At 44.3% G+C, this 26,308-nt stretch overlaps 1 protein-coding gene across 1 annotated transcript in view; it reads right to left on the bottom strand.

Moving 5' to 3' along the window:
- Window positions 1-9,451: 9,451 nt before the first annotated feature.
- Window positions 9,452-26,308, bottom strand: part of LOC115461329 (charged multivesicular body protein 3-like) — a 134,215-nt gene continuing 117,358 nt past the window's right edge. Inside the window, 3 exon segments of the mRNA XM_030191046.1 lie at window positions 9,452-10,014; window positions 15,567-15,681; window positions 25,393-25,514. Coding sequence (XP_030046906.1) covers window positions 9,866-10,014; window positions 15,567-15,681; window positions 25,393-25,514 — 386 coding nt within the window. The 3' untranslated portion in view covers window positions 9,452-9,865.

The raw sequence follows: 26,308 nt of genomic DNA, 5'->3' as shown, positions 1-26,308 counted from the left end.
AAAGACTCTCACATTAATTTACAAGGTCACATGGTTCCACTGTTCTGGCTATTTCATCTGCAGGATACCCCCCTCATTCACAGATTCCTTCACAGGTTCTCATGCAAGCAGGGTGAGGGAACTGAAAAGCATAGAAAACTACCATTTCTTTGAAGTTAGTGTTGAACAGCAGGATGCAAGATCCTTGTGAACAAAAAATAAAACAAGCTGCATGAGCCTGATTGCCAGTGGCAGAGCAACAAATCATTCAGTTGGTTCTCCTAAGTCTTCCTAAAGTACCTCTATCTGCAGTCAGAAAGGTTTTATGAGAGAATACCAGATGCCTCTGAACAAGTGGAGGAAGATAAACACAAATAATAAATTTGAACAAGGTATGTTGCCAGTAAAAAGTTCAAACCTGCATGACAAGGAGGCAACAATAATTACAGACAAAATGAGCTAAATGCAGCATGAACTTTTCTGGTTTCCTAGTTATGTTTGTACTAACGGTTTGTTTTAAAATATAAGTGTCAGGGATTTGCTTGCTATATGCAGAAATGTACAGAATTTAATTGTGTATTTAGGAAAATGCTTAGTACTTATTAATTCTTTTATCCAATTAGTCTAATCATAAACTAATGTTCCCTCTAAAAGGGATGGTGGGAACTACATATTTTCTATCAGTCTTCTAAAAACAAACATAATCATATGTAATGTCTACCAATTACTTTCCTGAGAGCTCAAACACCATGCTCATTCAAGGTCAATGGATGAACTAAAAATTAAATGTAAGAATTTAGCATGACATTTATCATGAAAACTAAACGTTTGTCTAGAAGCTCATACACAAAGGACACAGTGACATGGAATTGTATTGATAACTAGATTATAACTGGAAATACTAGTGCAAACTGTTGAACTCTTAAGGAGAGCAAAGCAAACCCTGTCGCTAATGAGACCTATACAAAAGTTTCTTTCTTTTATGAGGTAAAGCAGCTGTCAGTTCAGCCCACGTGCATTCAGTAATTGCTTGGTCTGAGGTTTGCCTGTGTTGGAAACCTCTCTCTTTTTTTTTTTTTTTTTTTTTTTTATCAGTACGGACTGGGAGAAAGGCAGAAAAATCACAGACACAGGAAATACAGTGGAAAAGGCAAGGAGAAGAAAAGATCATGAACAAACTTTGCTCTTAAATGCCTCTACCAGGCTCAGTTAAGGCAACAGATACAAATGCATTAGGCATAGTTTAGGACTTTAGCAGTCCGGCACTAAATTCTCAGGCAATCTTAACAATACCAGGGAATCATCTCCTTGTTTCTCTTGTCCTTCTGTGTCCTACATGTCAAACACAAACTGCACTAATCATGAGTTTTAGCTGTGCTATTTTTGCTAAAGTTCTAGCCTCCCCTATATGTTGGCCTAGATCGTTAAATAAACTCCTTAAATTACTTATGAACTGCATAAAGTTAATATAGCAAAAGAAGAATCATCTTACTGCTTCAGTTAAGAAATGTAACCAATATATATCTAAATTTCACAAAACAAACTGTTTTCTGCAGTGCTCTTCCTAAGATCTCAAAGGGGCACGCACATAATGCCTGATTTATTATACATATTCTTTATCCTAATTTTCAAGGGAAGTTTACAGAAGATAAATATGCAAAGTCAAAATAAACACTAACAGGCTACCACTGGGAGTCTATTGGGTGGCCATGAAGCATTTGTTAATGCTGGCATGGCTTTTATAGCATGTGTGGCATAAGTAATAAGGTATCATTCTTTTCTACCCTATATGATACTGAATATACGTGTTCCTTCCGTCTCTATGGGGACCGAGCAACGGGTGGTTGCTTGACTAACTGGGGATTCAAAATACCCCAGATCTGCAGGGGAATATGTCTGCAGTCTGGATTCAGTGTATGCTAGAGAGGTCTTACTCTTGTCTGAGCATCATACCACAATTTCTGTGCACCAAAATGATATAAACGATCCAAATGTTACTTCCTACTCTTGCCTTTCTTTTTTGTGGTTACAAAACTTAATTTTAAGGCAATGAAAGCCTTTTTGTAACTACCTTCCTAAGACCAGCTAACACAGATCTTTAATACCGTTTACCCCACCTGTCCAGACCCCCGCTGCACACCTCCTTTGTACAGGAAGGCACAGCTTCTGACACCAATTGGAATTGGGTAGAGCAGACATAATGCCTCAATCACACTGTAAAGGAAGACTCTGTATAGCAGGAAAGTGATGACAGGATATTACTAGCAGCCATAAAAGGTGGGCATCCCTGTACAAGTATAATGTTGATGGTAAGAATGTCCAGTAGAAAAAATATCTCATGGACATGAACCCTGACTTAGAGGAAAAATGCAATAAAAGTGAAATAACGTCAGAAACCCTATGGTACACTAACTGCAATAAGCACAATTTCCCTTATAACCCATAAACGTAAAGCAAAAGTTCCAAAATCAAAATATACTCACCAGTGCTGTCTTCACCCTGTCCCTAGAAAAAAAAAAACACTTACTACTTAAACCACTGCTGCTTGATGGGCCAATTTCTGGACTTTGTCAACTCCGATACATGCACTCATTCAGAATCGGTTCCAACCCATAACTGGGTGGAAACTCCAATTAAACAGGCCTGTCTGTACTGGGTCTCAGAATTGGGGACACAATTCCTACCCAAACACCTACCCTCAGCTGTACTTTCTTAGGACATCAGTCTGGCTAACCACAAAAAAGAAAACTACAAACAAAATAATCTTATCACGTTAGCAAATGTTTAAAATTACAAAATTAGCAGCAAAGCAGAAACTAATTTCTTAGCAAGAATAAGCAGGGGGAAATTGGGTACATAAGCAAAGGGTAAAACAGCAAGTGGAACACCTACTAAGTCCCTGGCTCCACAGAGACCCAGGACTGTAGGTGTCAGCCTGCCCATAGTATCTGAGTCCTTATATAGTCTCTTTTCTGAGCTCAGAGCACAAAGAATATTCTCCGAGGACAAGCAGGCTGCTTGTTCTCACTGATTGGTGACGTCCACGGCAGCCCCCTCCAATCGGAAAACTTCACTAGCAAAGGCCTTTGCTAGCCCTCGCGTGCCGATGCGCACCGCGCATGTGCGGCCGTCTTCCCGTGACATCAGAAGAAGGCGGAACAGCGAAGGGAAGGCTAGAGACGTCGGGAGCGCCGCCTCCACTGACGCTGCGCTGCTGGACCGCCACGGAGGTAAATTTTAAAAAAAAAAAAGAAAAGGGATGTTGGGGGGGGGGGGGGGGGGGGGGGGGGGGAGAAGAGGGGCGGGAAGTTGAACAATGGGAGCAGGAGGGTGAGCATGGTGCGGCGGCGCCCCCCAGAGGGAAGCACCCCCTGCCATGCTTACCTCGCTTACCGTGTTGGCACGGCCCTGTACACATTAAATTAAGAAGGGACAGGAAGGGAGTGAATGAGCAAGAAGTGGGTAGTAGTGAGATCAGCTGACCATAGAAGGAAAAGATTCCATACAGAGGTGTGTTTGGGTAGTTTCTTAAAGGCTGCAAAAGTCAGCTGGTCTGGAGATGGAGGGGAAGATTGTTCCAGAGTTTGGGTCCCAGGTAACTGAAAGCAGAGTCGTGTGAAATATTAAGGTGAAGGCTAGACAACAGAAGGGTGAGAAGGTTATCAGCTGAGCGAAGGGAGCGGACAGGTGTGTATGGAATAAGAAGCTTATTGAGGTAAGAGGGAGCGATAGAGAGACATGATTTATAAACAGAAGAATTTTGTAAACACAGGCAGTGACAGGTAGCCAGTGTTCAGAATGGAGAGCAGTGCATGGTTGAAATGGTGTGCCTTGTGAGAAGGTTTAACTGCCATGGATTGTACTAGTTGAAAGAGTAGAGAGGAATGCCAGCACAACGTAGAAAATTCTTACTGCTAGAAGACTCCATTATCAGAGGCATTAACTTAGTAATACAGTCCTTAGCTAGTGAAATGTCTTTCAGGATCCTCTACTACCAGAAATCCCAACCAGATACTGAATGTGGTCAGAGAAGAGAGTATGGATTTTAATACTGATATTGTAAGGCTCCTGGGGACAAATTACCTGCAAGTTTGGAGCACAGAGAGCATTCCAGAAGCTTGGAGAGGGACTCAAGTTTTTGGTTCAGACCTTAGCTTTTTCTGAAGTTAATCCATATGGAAAGAGACATAAAATAGAGGAGTTCAATAAGTGGCATGAAGTCTGGTGTAAAGAAGGTCTTATATACATAGGAGGATGGGGCACTACGTGGAAATATAACAGGCTGTACTGTAATAATGGGCTACATCTTTGTGACAGGAAAAAGGATCCTTGAGGAGAAATTCAGACAGCCTGGGGTAGATATTCAAAGTGATTGAGCCAGCCCACTAACTGGTTAACTTGTTTGGTTGGAGCTAGCCAATAATTTTCAGTGGCATTTAACTGGCTAATTCTTAACTCAAAGTTTGCTTCATTGGGGGCATTCTGGGGGTGGAGTCAGCATGTGACTGCTTAAGTGTTGATATTTGGTTCTTAAGTGACAGGTTTAGTACATAAATAGGACTGCATAAAAGTCATCCTATTTTTATGTGCTAGCCCACGGCCGCTTAGGTTCTTATTCCATAAAGGTTATGCTCCTAAATTTATGCTAATTTATGAACATAATTTATGCTCCAAAATAGATTATGCTTATAAATTAGGAGCATAACCTTTATAGAATAAGGCCCTTAAGGACAGAAAATCAACTTAAGTGGCTAAATGTTAGCCAGCTGAAAAATAACCAGATATTCAAAGTTGAAGCCCTCACAGATCCCAGCTTTGAATATCTGGAAATAACTCCATTGGTGGTGAGCAAAATGCTCACCACCACCGGCTGAATATCAGACCCTATGCTTTTAGGCATTTAAACTAGAGGGTGAGGGTGACAAAATGAAGCAAGGGAATTCAGAAAGTCACCCCCAGCAAAAAAAAATATGACAACAGTGGGGAAGGTAATATTAAATATAGAAAACTATCTAAACAACTCCCTTAATGCATGGAAGGAAATGAGCACAAATGCTCTGTAGTCTAAGTAAAAAGGTTCAAGATTTGCTGCTCTGATGTTTGAGGCAGACTTGGTTATTATTGCTATTAAAGAGACATCCTATATAATAAAAAGCACCTCCAACATTCTGAAGCCAGCAGCCTTGCAGTGAAGCCTGAAGTGTTCGTAGCCATCATAGCAGCTCCACCCACATTCTCAGCTGATTCCAAGGCAAGGGGAGGAGTCCGTGTGTTTCCCTACTCCTCCCCCTGCCTGGGAAACAGCTGTCACTGCGCCGCTCCCTGCCACTTCAGAGCAAGTGGCAGGGACTGGCGCAACAACCCCCCCCCTGCTCGGCGCATCAACAAAGCTGTTGTGTACCTCTGCTGAGCTGATGGATCTGAAGTTCTGTTCTCGGCTGCGGGGCGTGGCTTCATGATTGAGCATCAGTGGAAGTTTCTGTGCGTGCGTCTGATGTCAGACGCATGCACATAGACTTCAACAGATGCTCAATCATGAAGCCACGCCCCGCAGCCGAGAAAGAACAGAACTTGATCCGTCAGCTCAGCAGAGGTACGCGACGGCTTCAGGGGAGGTATTTTCGGAGGAAAGGGTGGTGTACAAAGGGTCGCGGTAGGGGGTGCAGGGGACATTAAAGCGGAGGGGGGGTTGAATGTGAGGGAGGGGTAGTCTGGAATGCGGTGGGAGGGGCTTGACAGCCCTTGAACTGGGAGGGAGGGACATATGTGTGGGTGTGTGGATGTGCTTTGGGTGGGGCCCTTGAACTGGGAGGGAGGGGGTCTGCAACTCAGCAAGGAAGGGAGGGAGAGGGGTATGGAACTCAGGAGGGAAGGGAGGATGGGTGGGAATTTACCTTGCTAGCGCCCGTTCATAGCGTTTCGAAACAGGCCTTTTTTACTATCCTATATAATAAAACACACCTCCAATGTTCTGAAGCCAAGAAAGTGAAGCCTTCAAGCCTTCCTGCAACGTTCTGGAACTACGGCTTCAGAACATTTGAGATGCGTTTTATTATATACTAGTAAAAAAGCCCCGTTTCTGATGCAAATGAAACGTGGGTTAGCAAGGTTTTCTGCAGAGTGTGCATGTGGGAGTGTGTGTCCCTGCCCTCTCTCCCTCCCCCTCCCCCCCCCCCCCCTCCGAGTCCAGTCCTTCAGTGTTGTTTCCTGCTGTTCTGTGTTTTTGTTAGAGAGAGTGAGGGCATCTCTCTCCCCTCCCCCCTCTGAGTCCTTCACAGTTTCGTGGGATTTCCTGCTGTGCTGTTTTCCTTCACTCATGGGGAAACCGGATATCTCTGGCGCTTCACACTTCCGGCTGGAGGCTTCATAGAACGTTGGTGGTGCCTTTTATATATTTAGATGATGTGCTCGGTGCTTTTCTGTAGCACATGGGGGGGGGGGGAATTTAATATATGCTGATTAAAGTGGAGGAGTGGCTGGAGGGGGTGCAGGGGAGATAGGACAATCACTGGGTGGCTGGAGGGGGGCAGGGGACACAGGAGAATTGCTGGGTGGCTGGAGGGGGGGGCAGGGGAGAGAGGAGAATCACTGGGTGGCTGGAGGTGGGGCAGGGAACAGAAGAGACTCGCTGGGTGGCTGGAGGGGGAGCAGGGGACAGAGGAGACTCGCTGGGTGGCTGGAGGGGGGGCAGGGGGGAGAAGAGCATCGGTGGGTGGCTGGAGGGGGGCAAGGGAAAAAGTTGAATCACTGAAGAGGGGTACTGGATTAAACTCAAAGAAGCGAAGAGGGAAATACGGCTAGCAAAAGCACAAGTGGTAGACAAAATGGCTAAAGATGTAAAAAGAGGTGACAAAAACTTAATCAGATATAATGGGGAAAGGAAAAAGGCTAGGATGGACTTGTAAGACTGAAAGACGCTGAGAACAGCTACGTGGAGAGTGATGAGGTGATAGTGAACATGCTAAACAAATACTTCTCTTCTGTGTTTACAGAGGAAAATCCTGGAGGACCGCAGTTGGCTGCAAAGGATATATCTGGGAATGAAATGGATATTGCACTGTTCGCGAAAGCAGACAAAGCTATGGGGCTGGGTAGGATACATTTCAGAATAGTGAGGGAGCTCAGAAAAATCCTGGTGGTACCTCTTAAGGTTCAGAGACAGGAGAGGTTCTGTGGGAAGCAGGGACAGGGAAGAAGTGGGAAACTACAGGCTGGTAAGCCTCACATCGGTGTTAGGAAAAATAATGGAGTCACTGCTTAAAGGGAAATGGGACTTGATATGCCACCTTTCTGTGGTATTTTGCAACTACATTCAAAGCGGTTTACATATATACAGGTACTTATTTTGTACCTGGGGCAATGGAGGGTTAAGTGACTTGCCCACAGTCACAAGGCGCTAACAGTGGAAAAGATAGTTAACTTTCTAGAATCCAATGGATAGCAGGATCTAAGGCAACATGGTTTTACCAAAGGAAAATCCTGCCAAATGAATCCGATTGATTTCTCTAACTGGGTGACCAAAGAACTTGATAAAGGACATGTTCTAGATGTAGTCTACTTGGATTTCAGCAAAGCCTTTGATATGATTCCACATGGAGACTCATGGATATGCCGAGAGGGCTGAACTTAGAACCCAAAGTAGTGAACTGGATTGGAAACAGGTTGACTGACAAGCGACAGAGGATGGCGGTGGTTAATGGAATTTGGAGGAAAGGAAGGCGAATAGTGGAGTGCCTCAGGCGTTGGTACTGGGGCTGATTCGGTTTAATATATTTGTGAAAAACTTTGCTGAAGGGTTAGAAGGAAACGTTTGCCTTTTTGTAGATGATATGAAGATCGCAAACAGCGTGGATGCCCCAGAGAGAGTAGAAGTCATGAGAAGAGATCTCCTAAAATTAGAATGGACAAAGGTATGGCCATCAAAATTTAATTCAAACAAGTGCAGTGATGCACTTTGGGTGCAGAAATCCAAAGGAGATGTACGAGATAGGAGGGGCAATTGATGAGCACAGCTCAGGAGAGGGACCTTGGGATGATGGTGTTTGAGTATCTCAAGGTGACAAAACAATGAGACAAGATGGTGGCCACAGCCAGAAGGATGCTAGGCTGAGAGGGTATAACCAGAAGAAAGGTAGTGCTGATGCCCCTCTACAAATCATTGGCGAGATCCCATTTGGAGTATTGTGTTTAGTTTTGGAGGCCGTATCTTGCTAAGGACGTAAAAAGACTTGTGGTTTAGAGAAAAATGGTATGGTGTCTGCGTCACAAGACATATGAGAGACTTGACCTGAAGACGTATACCCTAGAGGAAAGGAGAGAGAAGGGGGTGATATAATACAGACATTCAAATACTTGAAAGGTATTAATATACAAACCTTTTTTCCAGAGAAGGAAAAGCGGTAGAACTAGAGGACATGAATTTAGATTGCAGGGGGCCAACTCAGGAGTAATGTCAGGAAGTACTTTATCATGGAGTGTGTGGCAGATATCAGGAATGCCCTCCTGCGGGAGGCAGTGAAGATGAAAATGGTAAAGGAATTCAAAAATGCATGGGATAAACATAAAGGAATCCTGTATGGAAAGAGAATGGAACCTCCAAACGTAGCAGTGCTTAGATGGCAACTCCAGTAATTGGGAAGCAAAGCCAGAGCCAGGCAGACTTCTATGGTCTGTGCCCTGATCATGGCTGGGCAGATTTGGATGGGCTGGAGTGGGGCTTCGATGACAGCTTCAGTAGTTGGGAAAACAAGGCCAGTGCTGGGTATACTTCTATGGTCTGCGCCCTGAAAATGGCAAGGAGAAATCAAGACCAAATATGCATATGTAATTTCGCATCATACCTTATGCTATGAGTATCTTGTTGGGCAGACTGGAGGGACTGTACAGGGACTGCTGTCATCTGTTACTACATAGTCTCTAGAGCAGCTGCCAATTTTGTTTGTGCTTGAAGAACAGCATGGTTACATACTCAGGGTTTAGAAAGGATTTACACAATCACCTTGTAGATGTATGATGTCTCAGAGACCACCTTTTGAAGTGAAGGTTGAAGCATACCCCCAAACAGCCCACAAAGTTTTCTACGTTTTATGAAGTTCTTTCTCTTCCACGCGTGACTAGGAGAAAACTGTGAACAAGCCCTTATATAAATTTGATGGCAGTGATTCGAACACCATTACAAATTGGATCAGAATCATGGCAGAAAGACAAGACAGCATATTTTTCATCAGTGAAAGAGCACTCAAAGCCATAAACTTTTCCATTATAAATCAGTCAGGACTTCAGCCAATGAAAAAAACTGAAAAGGATTTTTTTATTGTCAAACTCTACAGAGTCATTTTTGATCTTAAAATAGATGTGTTATATCAAATAAATACAATTATGTACAATTCTTCCACTCCTAATGTTTCAGACACCTGCATTTAAAAAAAAAAAAAATAAACAGTATAATAAACGGAGCTCTCACTTTTTCCAACAAAGGCCCAAACCATATCACATACATGGAGTAAACTCTTCAAGTGAGAGCAAGCACATATAGAGTACATTTTCCGAACATATACACAAAAATTTCAGGAACCACAGGGCAAAGTTAGCTGGAAACAAAAATTGCTAGATTCAAAGAGAAAAAAAGCCCACTCAAATTTTATTGTTATTCTTGAATTATACATAACAGAATTCATTAATAGAGGATTAGTGTCTTTTTACCTCCAACTTAAACAGAGGTTATTTATGCAGCCAAAGCTGTAGTATGAACTCTCCTTTGGTGGGCACGAGTGTAAGAAATAAGAATACAGATATAAAGGAATCCAAAGGCAACCCAAAATACATCTTTAAAAAGAAAAAAAGGTTATTTGTGACAGGTGTTTAGATAAGGAGCTGTTCCTGTGGCCTAGCTCCGTAGTGCGGCTAAACGAGACTGCATGGCTTCCAGATCTTCCTCAGCTGCTTCTTCCTCCTCCTCAGAGGCAGCCATGGCCCCTTCCAATTCCGGTTCTGGGAGTGCATCTGTAACTTTACCAGGAGCTTTACCCAAGGCACCTGCACAACAAGAGAGCATATGCAAGTTCTTGAAAAAGCATATTGGTTGTGCATAATAAAATAAAATAAGCTGCAGTCAGTTTACTGCTTTCTACATATTTCTGTGAATTACAGTGGTAACTATTACCCTTGGAGAAAGTTTTGGTCACACAATACTGGGAGTTGGCAAGTATTTGTTTTTCTACTATAACAACAAATGAAGACCAGACATTTTGCAATGCTAATTTTATCTGACGACATTTGAGGAAGCATGTCCTTTTGATTACTTTTGCGATTTAAGGTGGATTAAATTCGTACATAACAGTTTCAAAGCTCCCCAGACCAACCGTGACCTTCCCCTGGCTGCTGCCCCCCCAAACGCAGGGCTGCCTGGTGCAGCAGCAGCGCTGCAGCCATGCAGCTCTCTGACGGTCCCTCCGCTCCTTCCCGCCCTCAGCATCCCGATCAACAACCCTCCTCTCCGTTCCTCCCCCCCCTTGCGCGTGTTTAACCCTTTTACTTTCAGGCGCAGTGACGGCAGTGAAGAGGACAACACAGCGGGCTCGCCTCCAGCTTCTCCCTTCCCTCACACAGTGTCCCACCTTCTGCGATGATGCATTTCCTGTTTCCGCGAGGGCGGAACACTGTGTGAGGGAAGGGAGAAGCTGTGTTGTCCTCTTCACTGCAGTCGCTGCGCCTGAAAGTAAAAGAGTTAAAAGCGCGCGGGGGGGGGGGGGAGGGGGGGAGAATGAAGAGTTGCTGGACATGGATGGATGGATGGAGGAGAGGGCAGGGGAGAATGGAGAGTTGCTGGACATGGATGGATGGATGGATGGAGGAGAGGGCAGGGGAGAATGGAGAGTTGCTGGACATGGATGGATGGAGGAGAGGGCAGGGGAGAATGGAGAGTTGCTGGACATGGATGCATGGAGGAGAGGGCAGGGGAGAATGAAGAGTTGCTGGACATGGATGGATGGAGGGGAGGTAAGAGAGGAGAAATGCTGGAGATGGATTGAGGGGAGGGAAGAGAGGATAAATGCTGGACATGGATTGAGGGGAGGGACGAGAGGAGAAATGCTGGACATGGATTGAGGGGAGGGAAGAAAGGAGAAATGCTGGACATGGATTGAGGGGAGGAAAGAGAGGAGAAATGCTGGACATGGATTGAGGGGAGGAAAGAGAGGAGAAATGCTGGACATGGATGGAGTCTGCGTACTCTTTATTTTTTACCTTTTTTGCCTCAAGTAAAATGTCAGGAAGTATTTTTTCATGAAGAGAGTGGTGGATACTTGGAATGACCTCCCGTGGGAGGTGGTGGAAATGAAAACGGTAACGGAATTAAAAAATGCATGGGATAAACATAAAGGAATCCTGCTCAGAAGGAATGGATCCTCAGTAGCTTAGCGGAGATTGGGTGGCAGAGCCAGTGGGGGGGGGGGGGGGGGGGGGGGGGGGGGGCTAGGGCTGGGCAGGGCAGACTTCTACGGTCTGTGCCGTGAAAATGGCAGAAACAAATCAAGGTCAGGTATACACAAAAAGTAGCACACGAGTTTATTTTGTTGGGCAGACTGGATGGACCGTTCAGGTCGTTCTCTGCCGTCATCTACTATGTTACTATGTTTTAAAAATATTATAAATAAAAATCACAAAACAAGAAAGATTAAAACAAAAAAAAAAACCATAGATAAAACAATCCGTATCTCATATCCCTGGAGCATATTACTCATTATATACCCTTCCCTTATCATGACAGAACATTTCTCCTAACGGTTCCCTTAAAAACATAATCGCCATTACATGATAAACCTTGCTATCGCCCGTTTCATTTGTGTGAGAAATGGGCCTTTTTTACTAGTTTTTTTATATTTGGGCCCTAGATGTGAAACAGCCTGCCCTTAAGAGCATGAACACCTTTAAGACTGCTTTGAAAACCTCTCTGTTCTTACAAGCATTTAAGGATCTGATTAACTAATCTCATACAAGAAAACTTTACTCATTCTATTCTGCCCCATTTGCTTTTATATATTCCCCGCCAAGAATCGTAAGATTGTGTGGGTTATAATTTTTAAATAAAAACAAAACACAACACATCCTACCAAAGTAGCATGCAAAACAATTTGTAAATTGTGGTGGACTGAAGCTGTACAGTTGAAGTTGTATGCAAAGTTAAACATTCTTTGCAGCAAATATATTATTACATTTGGATTAGTATTTAAAATCATTTTATATTTCTTAACTTCCAGTATTTATCAAGTAGTTGTACTTCAGACTACTGCAAAGCTCTGTACATGGGTTTGCCAAAAAAAACCACTGCAGCACTTTGTTAGTCCAAGAAACAGTTTCTCAGCTCTTTGGGATCATATTACCTCTGTTCAAAAAGCCCTCCACTGATTAACTGTGGAGTATAAAGCTACATTTAAAATTCTCTGTTTGACCATTAAGGCTACAGGCATAGCCTAGGATAGTGGTTCCCAAACCTGGTACTGGAGGCACCTCAGCCAGTTGTGGGCAGATGATTGAAAGCACCGTGCTGCTCCAAACAGCGCTCTAAAAATAGCGCTGGAACAGTGCGAGGCTTTATCGCCCCTATGATCAGAGATAATAGCATGCAAATTTAAGCACGTTATTCTGACCATAGGGTAGAAGTGCAGGAGGATTGTGCCTGAGCATGTGCTCGGGCAGAATCTTCTTGCACTTGTTTGACAGGTCTGGGCTGTCAAAAGCCCAGACCTGTCAAACACAGGAGCTAGAGGTTCATGGGACCACCAGACCCCCCCCCCAACCCTGAGCCAAGCGAAACAGGAGCTGGAGATCCAGTATCCAGTCCCCCCCCCCCCCCAGCATCCCCTCAATGTCCCCAGTGGCCGAGTGGGCAGCAGGTCAATCCCCCCCATCTGGTCGTCTAGTGGGCCCTTCCCCACCCCCTACCTTCATTGGAGAAGGGAGGTAGCCTCCCTCCTCTTCCATTGGCACCGCCTCAAAAATGGTGGTGCCCAGCCCTGCCCCGTGTATCCTGTGATGCGCTGGGCAGGGCTTCACACGTCTCTAGCCTTCCCTTCGCTGTGTTCCGCCTTCTTCTGACGTCAAGGATGACGTCAGAAGAAGGCGGAACACAGCGAAGGGAAGGCTAGACGTCGGGAGCGCCGCCTCCTTCCCTGACGCTGTGCTGCCGGAACCGCTGCCATGGAGGTAAATTTAAAAAGAAAAAAAAAAAGAAAAGGGATGTTGGGGGAAGAGAAGAGGGTGGGCAGTTGAACAATGGGAGCGGGAGGGCAGGGGAGAAACGACAGCAAGGATGCAAGGGGGGGGCATGGATTCGAAGGGGGGGGGGGGGGGAAGAGGGCGGGCCAGGCTGGGACATGGGAGAGAGGAGCATGGAGGCGAGGGGGGGTCATGGAAGGGAGAGAGGGGAATTGCTGGAAAGGATGAATGGAGGGGGCAGGGGACAGAGGAGCATGGATGGGCATGGATTGGGATGGCAGGGCTCAGGGAGAGAGGGGAATTGCTGGAAAGGGATGAATGGAGGGGACAGATGGGCATGGATGGATATGGATTGCAGGGCAGGGCTCAGGGAGAGAGGGGAATTGCTGGATAGAGATGAATGGAGGGGACAGATGGGCATGGATTGGGAGGGCAGGGCTCAGGAAGAGAGGGGAATTGCTGGAAAAGGATGAATGGAGGGGCAGGGGACAGAGGAGCATGGATTGGGAGGGCAGGGCTCAGGGAGAGAGGAGAAATTGCTGGACATAGAGGGGAGGGAAGAGAGATGAAGGAGATGAAATGAGGGAAAAGGAAGAGAGGAGAAAAACTGCACATGGATGAAGAAAATAGGCAGAAGCTGAGGACCAGAAATGAAAAGAAAGGAGGAAAGGAAAGAAATAAATGGAAAGGAAGCCCTGGAAACGGAGTTAAGAGGACAGATAGCAGCAGAATCAGATACTGGGCCAGCATGATCAGAAAAAGAAAGTCACCAGACAACAAAGGTAGAAAAAAAATCATTTTATTTTCATTTTAGTGTTTGGAATATGTCCACTTTGAGAATTTACATCTGCTATCTTATTTTGCAATGTATAGCAATTTGTTTCTAAGAATATTGCTGACAATTCCTGTCAGTGTGGCAAGTGGTGAGCGATCATTTTCACGGGGGGGGGGGGGGGGGGGGGGGGGGGGGGCGCCGCCGCCAACTGATAGTCCTGCAGGGGGGGCGCCAACTGATAGGCTGCAGGGGGGCGCCAGAGACCCTAGGCACGGCCCTGCACCTAGGATTACTGCAATGCCCTTTCAGCTGGACTCTTCACTAGATTGCAGTGAAGGCTTCAGTTAATGCAAAACACAGCTACAAGGTTAGTACATACCCCCAGGTTCTATATAGCACGAATTAAGTTGTGTGTGCAAATCTGGTTGTATTCTGGATTTGCGTGCGCAACTTAATTAGTTAAACCAACTGGCGCTGATAATTGTCAATTAACAAATTGACACAAATTGGCATTAATTAGAATTTATGTACACAACTGTCTAAGTGTATTCTGTTAATGTGATGAACGTAAATTCTAAGTTGCGTAGTTGAAAGGTGGCATGGCCATGGGCGTGGAATAGGTGGGTCATGGGCATTTCTAAAATCTATGCGCACTGTTATACATACACCTGGTCTGCACCTAATTTAAGCATCAGCATTTACACCAAATTTTACTTGGTGTAACTTCCCACAACTGAATTTAGTTGAGTGGACGGACGCTTGGTGTATTTTATAAACCATGCAGAAATTTGGGCGCACTTTATAGAATACACCTAGGTGTATTTTTTTTAGGCACGATATACAGAATCTAGTCCATAACGTGAAAAACTTTGATAGGATAATCCTGATTCTTCATAGTCTACACAGGTTGCAAATGAACTCTCATGTACTTTTAAAAGCTGATTGTTTATAGTCTTCAAAATAATGCATGGACGGACCCTCCCCCCCACCCCCAGTATATGTTGTATTTGATGACCTTGCTGTGGAGTAATCTCCCACTGTCTCTAAGTAATCATGGGGACTACTTTTATTCTGTCAGCTGTTGAAAATTGACCTATTTGTAAAATCCAGGGAAGGAGAATTCTGAATGAGGTACTATCCCATTATTACAATATTCTATTATGTACTGAGAAATCTAAGAAATAATAATGATGACTATTATTGTAAATCCTTGCATTGGCTAGATAGATCTTTTGTAAGCCACTTTGAACTCATAATGGATTTAGTAGAATATGAATATTGGATTAATTAGCTTTTATTGAGTATTTTATACATTAGGTATAACATTCCTTTAATGCTAGGCTTGACTATACTAGCTTAAATTGTGCTCATTCTTCATTTATAACAGACAAGTGGGCTCATCTCATATTTTTGATACTAATCTGTCTGTTCACAGAACTACCAAAGAAATATTTTCTGAGAGAGATCTGAAGAACCCTGTTCTCTATTTCAAGCTTTCTTTCAGTTAAATCTATCAGACCGCTTGCTTATTCCAGTACATTCAGGTCTATGTTTTCAGGCATAAATATAATAAGTATATATTGAAATGCAATTGCACCTGCTGTGATGTCAAACAATATTTTATCAATTTCCATCTCTGCTTCTTCTTCCATTTCCTCTTGGTCATCCATGCTTTCAAATGTGTCTTCCAACATCTCTTCTATGATACCAGCCTGATCAAAAATGAAAAGAAGATATCATCAAGTCCTTTGTTTTATCATTTAAATTCTTGTAAATCTTCCACTCTCCCCTTTTAAACCTGTACAAATACATGTCTCTTTCCCTGTCCATTCTTTTCCTTGGCACAATATGGCATTATTATTGAATACAAGGACTAGGGAGGCACCATCTCTGAGACGAATTCTCAGTGCCACTTGCTGGTACCATAGCAGCCATTGTTTTCCCTTCCTTGTGAGGAATCAGAACCTGAATTCCCTGTGCTGTGGCACACGATACAGCTTAAGCCACACAGCCAAAGAGAAACCATGCTTCACATTCATACAAAGTACCATTCACTCACCCCTCTCCGGGTCTCAAATTCTCTCAAAGATGTAGTTATTCATGTTTGCTCAGATACCAATTTATACATGCACACATCATTGCCTTTTTTTTGTTGTTGAACATTTTATTGATTCAATGGCAAGCTAGTACAATAACAACAGAGAACAAGATAACCGTATATATCCTATGAAAGCTTACCTTAAATGAACGAAGATTGTAAACCCACCCACCTCTCCCCAAAACCAGGCATTAATATCCATAACAGAACAAGGCCCATGGGTAAGCCAAGGCAACCAGGAAAGGCAAAGTAAAAATAATATAGTCTAAGAGGTTTGGGCAGCTGACCTCCAAGTCATATAAATGTTCCATATCTTCTGGTAGGAGAGAATATGATTATATTTGTGAGCTGTAAGTTGAGACATCAAGCAATAATAATCCATTTTCTTAAAAGAGTCTCAAGTGGTGGAACAGCAGCTTATTTCCAAAGTTGTGCCAATACTGTCTTAGCTGCTGTGAAAACATGTATAACCAGGGAGTGTATTTCCTTTGGGATACCAACCACCTTATGATGCAACTGCACCTATCACTTCCTATTTGTTTCAATCAGGTTTTCTCCCCTACTAGTTTTGTCGCTCACCACCTTCCTTAGATTATGACAGACAATTTTATAAATGTGTGTCCAACATGCTCTGTCTCACCGTTTGTGCTATGTATGTCTCTCTCGCCCTAACTCCCTTCAAGTCTGCATTACGAGGTGGCAGAGGACTGCTGTCCAAATCACATTCCTCAGGGTTTGCCTGTTGAGGGTAAACCCTGAGGATATTTTTACTTTTAAAATTCTTAGCTTCTACTTGCTCCATGAGTGAAAGTGTACTATTGTCTGGGAGCCAAAAATAACCATAAGGATAACAAGTTCTGGAGCAATATGGCTGACACCATGGTCTGAGTACTGTCTGTTCCCTTTTTTCATCCTATGGGTAAAAAAAAAAAATTAAATTAAATTAAAAAAAGGTACTAGCCGAGAAGGCAAGGAATAACCCTTTTCTGTTGCTTACCTTATGTCCTATTGCTCAACATGTACTTCAGTCGAGTTTGGATGAGATCCCTGGAAGCTAACCGCTCCAAGAAGCCATTAGAGGTTACTTCCCGGTCTTGCAACATTGAGCCCAGGTGAGAGACCACCCCCCTCCCCCAAGAATCCTGCATCTTGAAAGATTAGAAGAAACCGGCCTTATTTGAGCTATGACGTCAGGCTTGATGACCAGGCAGCTCAGGGGCTTGGTGTTTCTGCCTCTTTCAGAGCTGATCAGGGAGAACCTTGCATGGACACTGAACAAGGAGCATCAAAGAATGAAGGAGTGGCCTAGTGGTTAGAGCACCGGTCTTGCAATCCCCAGAGGTGGCCAGTTCAAATCCCACTGCTGCTCCTTGTGATCTTGGGCAAATCACTTAACCCTCCATAGCCTCAGGTACAAACTTAGATTGTGAGCCCTCCTGGGACAGAGAAATATCCAGTGTACCTGAATGTGACTCACCTTGAGCTACTAGTGAAAAAGGTGTGAGCAAAATCTAAATAAATAAATAAGGAACCAATACTGACATTTAAATTTGCTCTTCAATATCCAGCAGTAATTTCATTAGACTCGATATGGTCTGCTAGTGTAGGGCATGGTAAAACTGCTATCTTCTCAGTCTGCATTAATGAATAAGCAGAATTATGAACTTAAATCAAAGTTATTTCTACATGATCAAGACAGTTTTAAAAGATTTATGACCATTTTCAAAATGGATTAAAACCAATTCTGCTTTGCAACAAAATGCTGCAATTGTTAAGGATAGTATGATTCATAATAAATTAGAATCAATTGAGAATGCTTTGTAAAATGGAAATCTTCAAATGATAAGTTTTCCTACGCTTTCTAGAATATCTCTCAGAGAAGTGCTACAGAAATATCTTGTGGAAGCATTAAAAACTTTGATTCTTCACTGCCAGAAATTATTAAAGCTTACTATATACCAGTTAAGCCTACACCTCAAGCTGCTGGTGAAGCAGTACAACCTTTAGCAGAAATGGAAGAGAAAGGACTTACTACCTTCACTGAAACTTCATTTGAGCAGCAAACATTAATTGTTTCCTTAGTATGAAGTGGATCATGACAGACAATTTTTTTCTTCATAAGGACTCTGCTTTTTGTGGTTTGAAGATTTGTATTTTTCTAGAAGTAGCACAAACCCCACAGAAGCATAGGAGCCAGCTCTGTAGGTGCTTGAGCACCCCCAACACTGAACAAATTCCTTCACCGTGTCTAAGAAGAGGTAATTTCCATTGGGTTTAGCACCTCCAATAATTTTGAAAAGTTAGCTCCTATGCCTAATAACTTTATAGACAGGTGCAACATTTGTTAAATAATATCCCTGTAAATATGTAGTAAAATGTAAGGATGCAAAATTTGTATTTTTTTGAACTGAGCCTGTTCTCCTTTAATCTGGCAGATACAAGACCACTTGGGACATTGACTCCTCTTTGAGTAATCGTCTACATCCATTCTAAACTAAGGGTAATCTCTCTATATAAAATGCACCTCCAACGTTCTAATGAAGCCTCAGAAATTTCTTCCCAAAGTTCTAAAGTTGAAGCTGTAAGATCACAGTCTATCTGCCCCGCCCTCACGTCAGAACGTGATGACGTCGAGGGCGGAGCAGACACTGAATGAATCGGAACACACGCATCACGGACCTATCAAAAATACCTGCTCCACCCTCCACCCCAAAGTCGCACCAGCAAACCAACACGAGTTTACGAAGAGAAACAGAACTACAGAAGCAGACCCCTCCGATACACAACCCCGCCCCCCCACACCCTCCTCCATACGCCACGGGGGTTAACCCTTCCTGTGCCTTGCAGTCTCTGCTTTTCCTCCCTCCCTAAGGCAGGGAGCTGCCTAGCAGGCTCAGTTGTTCCTCCCTCCTCCCCTCTGTGCTAATTAGGCTCTCTCTCCTGCACTGGGCTGGCCTGTATCCCATCTGAGACCAGACTTGCTGGCAGCAATGCACCTCCACTCCGTTAACCCAGGAAGAAATCTCACTCTTTCTGCCTCACTTCCCCCTTCTGTTTCCTCTGGGAACTCGGTGACAGCAAAGTAAAACCTAACAGCAGAGGTTCACCTCTAAGGGGCACGAATGTGGAAAGACGCAGAGGGGAGAAGGGCCTGTCCACACTCTTCTGACCGTGTCAGACCCGCTCTCGATTAGATGCAGCGCTCGGCTCCCCTTTTGCTTCTACACACACTCCCACCTCAGTGAAAGAAAAAAAAAACCCAAACAGCCACTGAATTAACAAGTTAAATGTCAGGTGCAAGGAAATGGAAGGGGAGACTAAAATGAAAGGAAATGGAGGAAGGCTGTCACAAAAACAAAAATAAAAAAACACACTGTTGCTGCCTGCCACGCTCTCTCAATCTTTCAAAAATAAACACACCCACAGACATAAGAAGATGCCTGCCACATTCTCTCACTCTTTCAAAAACACACAATTACACTCAATCTCAGAGGTCCAGAGACAAGATGGAGGGGGAAGGGGGGCCCCTAATACCAGAGAGGGGGGGAGGGGGTTCCTAAGCCAGAGCCGGGGGGAAAGGGGGTCCCTAAGAACACAGAGAGGGAGGGAAGGGGGGTCCTCAGACCACAGGGGAGGGGGTCCTGAGACCTGAGAGTGGGGAGAGGGGAGGACAATCACTGTCTCACATACGTACTCGCACACACTCATTCTCACATACACACACTCTCTCACAGACACACTCGCACCCACTTCCACTCTGTCAAACACACACACTTGCACATTCACACTCTCTCTCTCTCACACAGTCACTCTCAAAGACACTCTCTCAAACATACACACTCCGTGGAAAACCTTGCTAGCGCCTGTTTCATTTGTTACGGAAACGGGCCTTTTTTACTAGTTAAAAATAATTAACCAAACAAGATACTGTTTAATTTTTCCTTGTTTGGTGGGTTTTTTTTTTTTAAATGAATAACTCCAAACAATACAACCACTTCACTATGAATGTAACTGATGTAACTAAAGAAATATACAATTAAGAAAAAAAATTAAAGAAAACTATTCTAATACATAAGTTCAACTATTACAGACAAATTTAATATTCAAGGCAAAACTGTGACCATCATCAGTAGTCATAAAAACTTCCACCTCCTTGAATCAATTTATTAAATGATAATCATTTGACTTTATTCCCTATTCAGCCAGGCAAAATTTCAAACAGCAACTTAACTATAGCAGGATATGCTCTACGGAGGCGGGGACAGAATAGAATTGACTGGGGATGGGTGAGGATGGGGACCAAATTATGTCCCCGTATACACCCCTACTATGTACCCACTCAGAGTTAGCTACATTTTTCCGTTACTGCACTAGTGCTGGAATCTGTCAGATTCTAAGATCTCAGATAAGTCATCAGTAGAATGGACTTGCAGTGCAGGAGGGGCTAAGGCCGCCAAGAGAGGAGGGAGAAGGGGGGCAAAATTCCCCGAGCCCGGCCTCCAAGGGGGGGAGGGCGCACATAGTGTGCCGGCAAGCTTCTTTTTGCTGCCTGCTTCCAGGTCTGTCCTCCTCTGCTCCTGTGTGCCGCCCGGGACCCGGATAATTGCATTAGAGTGATATTGCGCTGATGCACTCTTCCGGGTCCTGACTCCTGGCACGGACAGGACAGACCATAACAGCAGGCACGCAGGAAGCGGCTTGCCCCTCCTTGGAGGCAAAGACAGAAAGGTAAAAGGGGCGGGGAAAGTGGCTTGCGGTGGTCCGGTTCTGCCCAATCCATGATATTCAGGAAGCAGAAGAAGAATACAGTCATTCCTGCTCTGCTAGTGCTGTACAATAAAACAGTGCCTATTGACCAGAAGCCATTTTGTTATATGTGCCTGTCTCTGGTGACTAAAGACTCAGATCCAAAATGTTGAGAACGGCTGATTTTTTGTGTCAGGGGTCCATAAGCAGTCTGCAAGTTCCATGTTTGAACTTCTGTTAACTTTTTTTTTCCACATAAAAGGATGAGGCTTGTATTACAACTTGTTTACTCTAACAGAATTCATCAAAATCTCTTTTTTTTTTTGTTGTTGTTTCTGGTGAGTTTAATCACCTTTTTCCAAAGATGGTCACATACGGTGGTAACTCAAAATAGCATCAGCCTTGGGTTGGCCTACAGCACAATTCTGTACTACATCATTAGAAAGATAGAACTGAATTGCTCCCGCCCCAGGAAGCTTATGGATAAGATAGGCAGCTTGGGAGGAGAAAGAGGACTTCTTTTAATGGCAGGGCCTGGGTTCTCCACTATCCACTGCTTTAATCATTGCCACTACCAGTCCCTACTCTTCAACTGATGGGGCTTTTTTTTTTGTTACATTTGTACCCCGCGCTTTCCCACTCATGGCAGGCTCAATGCGGCTTACATGGGGCAATGGAGGGTTAAGTGACTTGCCCAGAGACACAAGGAGCTGCCTGTGCCTGAAGTGGGAATCGAACTCAGTTCATCAGTTCCCCAGGACCAAAGTCCACCACCCTAACCACTAGGCCACTCCTCCACTCCTTGAGCTAGAGCTTTCCCCTCACCCCTAGCTCTCTCTCTCTTGTGCGTGCACCAACATATGCATACAGATGAATAGTCAGACAATCTGACACAACCTCAACACCATGTGCTCTTGCTTTTGCAAAATGCTCCAGAAAACTATATTGGGAGTATATACAGACTGCCCTATAGTAAGACTTTTTACCTCACTGCCATCTCCACATTCTGAAAACGTGAAAATGAATAATAGTGCAGTATGGGTGGAGGTATTCTGGAACTAAGCCCCCTTTTTGACATACAGTGGTGGAAATAAGTATTTGATCCCTTGCTGATTTTGTAAGTTTGCCCACTGACAAAGACATGAGCAGCCCATAATTGAAGGGTAGGTTATTGGTAACAGTGAGAGATAGCACATCACAAATTAAATCCGGAAAATCACATTGTGGAAAGTATATGAATTTATTTGCATTCTGCAGAGGGAAATAAGTATTTAATCCCTCTGGCAAACAAGACCTAATACTTGGTGGCAAAACCCTTGTTGGCAAGCACAGCGGTCAGACGTCTTCTGTAGTTGATGATGAGGTTTGCACACATGTCAGGAGGAATTTTGGTCCACTCCTCTTTGCAGATCATCTCTAAATCATTAAGAGTTCTGGGCTGTCGCTTGGCAACTCGCAGCTTCAGCTCCCTCCATAAGTTTTCAATGGGATTAAGGTCTGGTGACTGGCTAGGCCACTCCATGACCCTAATGTGCTTCTTCCTGAGCCACTCCTTTGTTGCCTTGGCTGTATGTTTTGGGTCATTGTCGTGCTGGAAGACCCAGCCACGACCCATTTTTAAGGCCCTGGCGGAGGGAAGGAGGTTGTCACTCAGAATTGTACGGTACATGGCCCCATCCATTCTCCCATTGATGCGGTGAAGTAGTCCTGTGCCCTTAGCAGAGAAACACCCCCAAAACATAACATTTCCACCTCCATGCTTGACAGTGGGGACGGTGTTCTTTGGGTCATAGGCAGCATTTCTCTTCCTCCAAACACGGCGAGTTGAGTTCATGCCAAAGAGCTCAATTTTTGTCTCATCTGACCACAGCACCTTCTCCCAATCACTCTCGGCATCATCCAGGTGTTCACTGGCAAACTTCAGACGGGCCGTCACATGTGCCTTCTGGAGCAGGGGGACCTTGCGGGCACTGCAGGATTGCAATCCGTTATGTCGTAATGTGTTACCAATGGTTTTCGTGGTGACAGTGGTCCCAGCTGCCTTGAGATCATTGACAAGTTCCCCCCTTGTAGTTGTAGGCTGATTTCTAACCTTCCTCATGATCAAGGATACCCCACGAGGTGAGATTTTGCGTGGAGCCCCAGATCTTTGTCGATTGACAGTCATTTTGTACTTCTTCCATTTTCTTACTATGGCACCAACAGTTGTCTCCTTCTCGCCCAGCGTCTTACTGATGGTTTTGTAGCCCATTCCAGCCTTGTGCAGGTGTATGATCTTGTCCCTGACATCCTTAGACAGCTCCTTGCTCTTGGCCATTTTGTAGAGGTTAGAGTCTGACTGATTCACTGAGTCTGTGGACAGGTGTCTTTCATACAGGTGACCATTGCCGACAGCTGTCTGTCATGCAGGTAACGAGTTGATTTGGAGCATCTACCTGGTCTGTAGGGGCCAGATCTCTTACTGGTTGGTGGGGGATCAAATACTTATTTCCCTCTGCAGAATGCAAATAAATTCATATACTTTCCACAATGTGATTTTACGGATTTAATTTGTGATGTGCTATCTCTCACTGTTACCAATAACCTACCCTTCAATTATGGGCTGCTCATGTCTTTGTCAGTGGGCAAACTTACAAAATCAGCAAGGGATCAAATACTTACAGTGGGGGAAATAAGTATTTGATCCCTTGCTGATTTTGTAAGTTTGCCCACTGACAAAGACATGAGCAGCCCATAATTGAAGGGTAGGTTATTGGTAACAGTGAGAGATAGCACATCACAAATTAAATCCGGAAAATCACATTGTGGAAAGTATATGAATTTATTTGCATTCTGCAGAGGGAAATAAGTATTTGATCCCCCACCAACCAGTAAGAGATCTGGCCCCTACAGACCAGGTAGATGCTCCAAATCAACTCGTTACCTGCATGACAGACAGCTGTCGGCAATGGTCACCTGTATGAAAGACACCTGTCCACAGACTCAGTGAATCAGTCAGACTCTAACCTCTACAAAATGGCCAAGAGCAAGGAGCTGTCTAAGGATGTCAGGGACAAGATCATACACCTGCACAAGGCTGGAATGGGCTACAAAACCATCAGTAAGACGCTGGGCGAGAAGGAGACAACTGTTGGTGCCATAGTAAGAAAATGGAAGAAGTACAAAATGACTGTCAATCGACAAAGATCTGGGGCTCCACGCAAAATCTCACCTCGTGGGGTATCCTTGATCATGAGGAAGGTTAGAAATCAGCCTACAACTACAAGGGGGGAACTTGTCAATGATCTCAAGGCAGCTGGGACCACTGTCACCACGAAAACCATTGGTAACACATTACGACATAACGGATTGCAATCCTGCAGTGCCCGCAAGGTCCCCCTGCTCCGGAAGGCACATGTGACGGCCCATCTGAAGTTTGCCAGTGAACACCTGGATGATGCCGAGAGTGATTGGGAGAAGGTGCTGTGGTCAGATGAGACAAAAATTGAGCTCTTTGGCATGAACTCAACTCGCCGTGTTTGGAGGAAGAGAAATGCTGCCTATGACCCAAAGAACACCGTCCCCACTGTCAAGCATGGAGGTGGAAATGTTATGTTTTGGGGGTGTTTCTCTGCTAAGGGCACAGGACTACTTCACCGCATCAATGGGAGAATGGATGGGGCCATGTACCGTACAATTCTGAGTGACAACCTCCTTCCCTCCGCCAGGGCCTTAAAAATGGGTCGTGGCTGGGTCTTCCAGCACGACAATGACCCAAAACATACAGCCAAGGCAACAAAGGAGTGGCTCAGGAAGAAGCACATTAGGGTCATGGAGTGGCCTAGCCAGTCACCAGACCTTAATCCCATTGAAAACTTATGGAGGGAGCTGAAGCTGCGAGTTGCCAAGCGACAGCCCAGAACTCTTAATGATTTAGAGATGATCTGCAAAGAGGAGTGGACCAAAATTCCTCCTGACATGTGTGCAAACCTCATCATCAACTACAGAAGACGTCTGACCGCTGTGCTTGCCAACAAGGGTTTTGCCACCAAGTATTAGGTCTTGTTTGCCAGAGGGATTAAATACTTATTTCCCTCTGCAGAATGCAAATAAATTCATATACTTTCCACAATGTGATTTTCCGGATTTAATTTGTGATGTGCTATCTCTCACTGTTACCAATAACCTACCCTTCAATTATGGGCTGCTCATGTCTTTGTCAGTGGGCAAACTTACAAAATCAGCAAGGGATCAAATACTTATTTCCCCCACTGTATTTCCACCACTGTACCTAGAGAGACGCTATTCAGAAACACACGACAAAGGCATCTGATTGACTGTAGCAGATGTTAAGTTCTTCCTGGAATACCTGTAATCTGTTTTTTTTTTGGGATACCCACAGTGAACATACATGAGATATCTGCATACAAAGGAAGTAGAATACTAAGTGTTGACTTCCTAACCACCTGACTAGCTAGGGAGTACCTGAGGTCAGGGTGGAAAATCTGTGGTCTATTTCCTTCTGCATGAGCATATGAACTCCATTCCTAAAATGGCACAAAGGAGGTTGCACAACTCTGGCCCTCCTTTTCATCCTCACCTTTGTCATTTCCTTGGACAACTCCCTCATGGTGGCCTGAATCTCAGGGACTTTGACGAGACTCTGCATGGCTTTCATGACTTCGGTGCTCTTCTGTAGCGAGCCTGCCACTCTGAGAACAGCTACATTACACACAGGAACATGACAACTAACCTCAAGAAATTACAGAAAAGCAAGAACATTCTACTAGTCTAGTAGTTCTTTCCTGACTTACAAGAACTTTGTCAAAAACTAATTTTGGATAGCATGGAAACAAATTTACTAATGGCATTAAACATAAAAATTCTCCTGAACAGCATGTGAACACGTCTATATTACCCTGCTAAGCAAAAACACTTACACTAAATCACATTTCAAGGAAAGTGAACTTTTCAAAATACTCATTTGCCAACCTGACAATATAGTGAAGTTACTCACCTGTAGCAGATGTTCTCCGAAGATAGCAGGCCGAGAATTCTCACATCTGGGCGACATCTTCTGACAAACCCCGGTGCAGATGCTGCCTAGCGTATATAGCTATTAGAAAATTCTAGCAGCATTCCACTGCACATGTACGGGTGCCTTCCCACCCAAAGTGCGAGCGCAGGTTCCTCAATAGGATAGCACAGCTGAAGGAATACAACTCCTAGGGGAGGTGGGAGGGTACGTGAGAATATTCGGCCTGCTATCCTCAGAGAACATCTGCTACAGGTGAGTAACTTCACTTTCTCCAAGGACAAGCAGGCCATCTGTATTCTCAAATCTGGGTATCCCTAGCTACCAGGCTCACTAAAACAGCAATGCTAGGAAATAGGGACTCGAAACATAGAGGCCTTGTATTCAATCAACCTTAACTATATACAAACTAGTTGTGAAAGTGCAGCCTGGAAAAGAAGAAAACTGGGCCTAGGAGGATGGAGGTTGAATTCTGGACACC

The sequence above is a fragment of the Microcaecilia unicolor genome, chromosome 2, assembly GCF_901765095.1.
Source record: "Microcaecilia unicolor chromosome 2, aMicUni1.1, whole genome shotgun sequence".
NCBI lineage: Eukaryota > Metazoa > Chordata > Amphibia > Gymnophiona > Siphonopidae > Microcaecilia > Microcaecilia unicolor.
The sequence above is the reverse complement of the archived record's forward strand: the minus strand, read 5'-3'. Positions and strand labels throughout refer to the sequence as shown.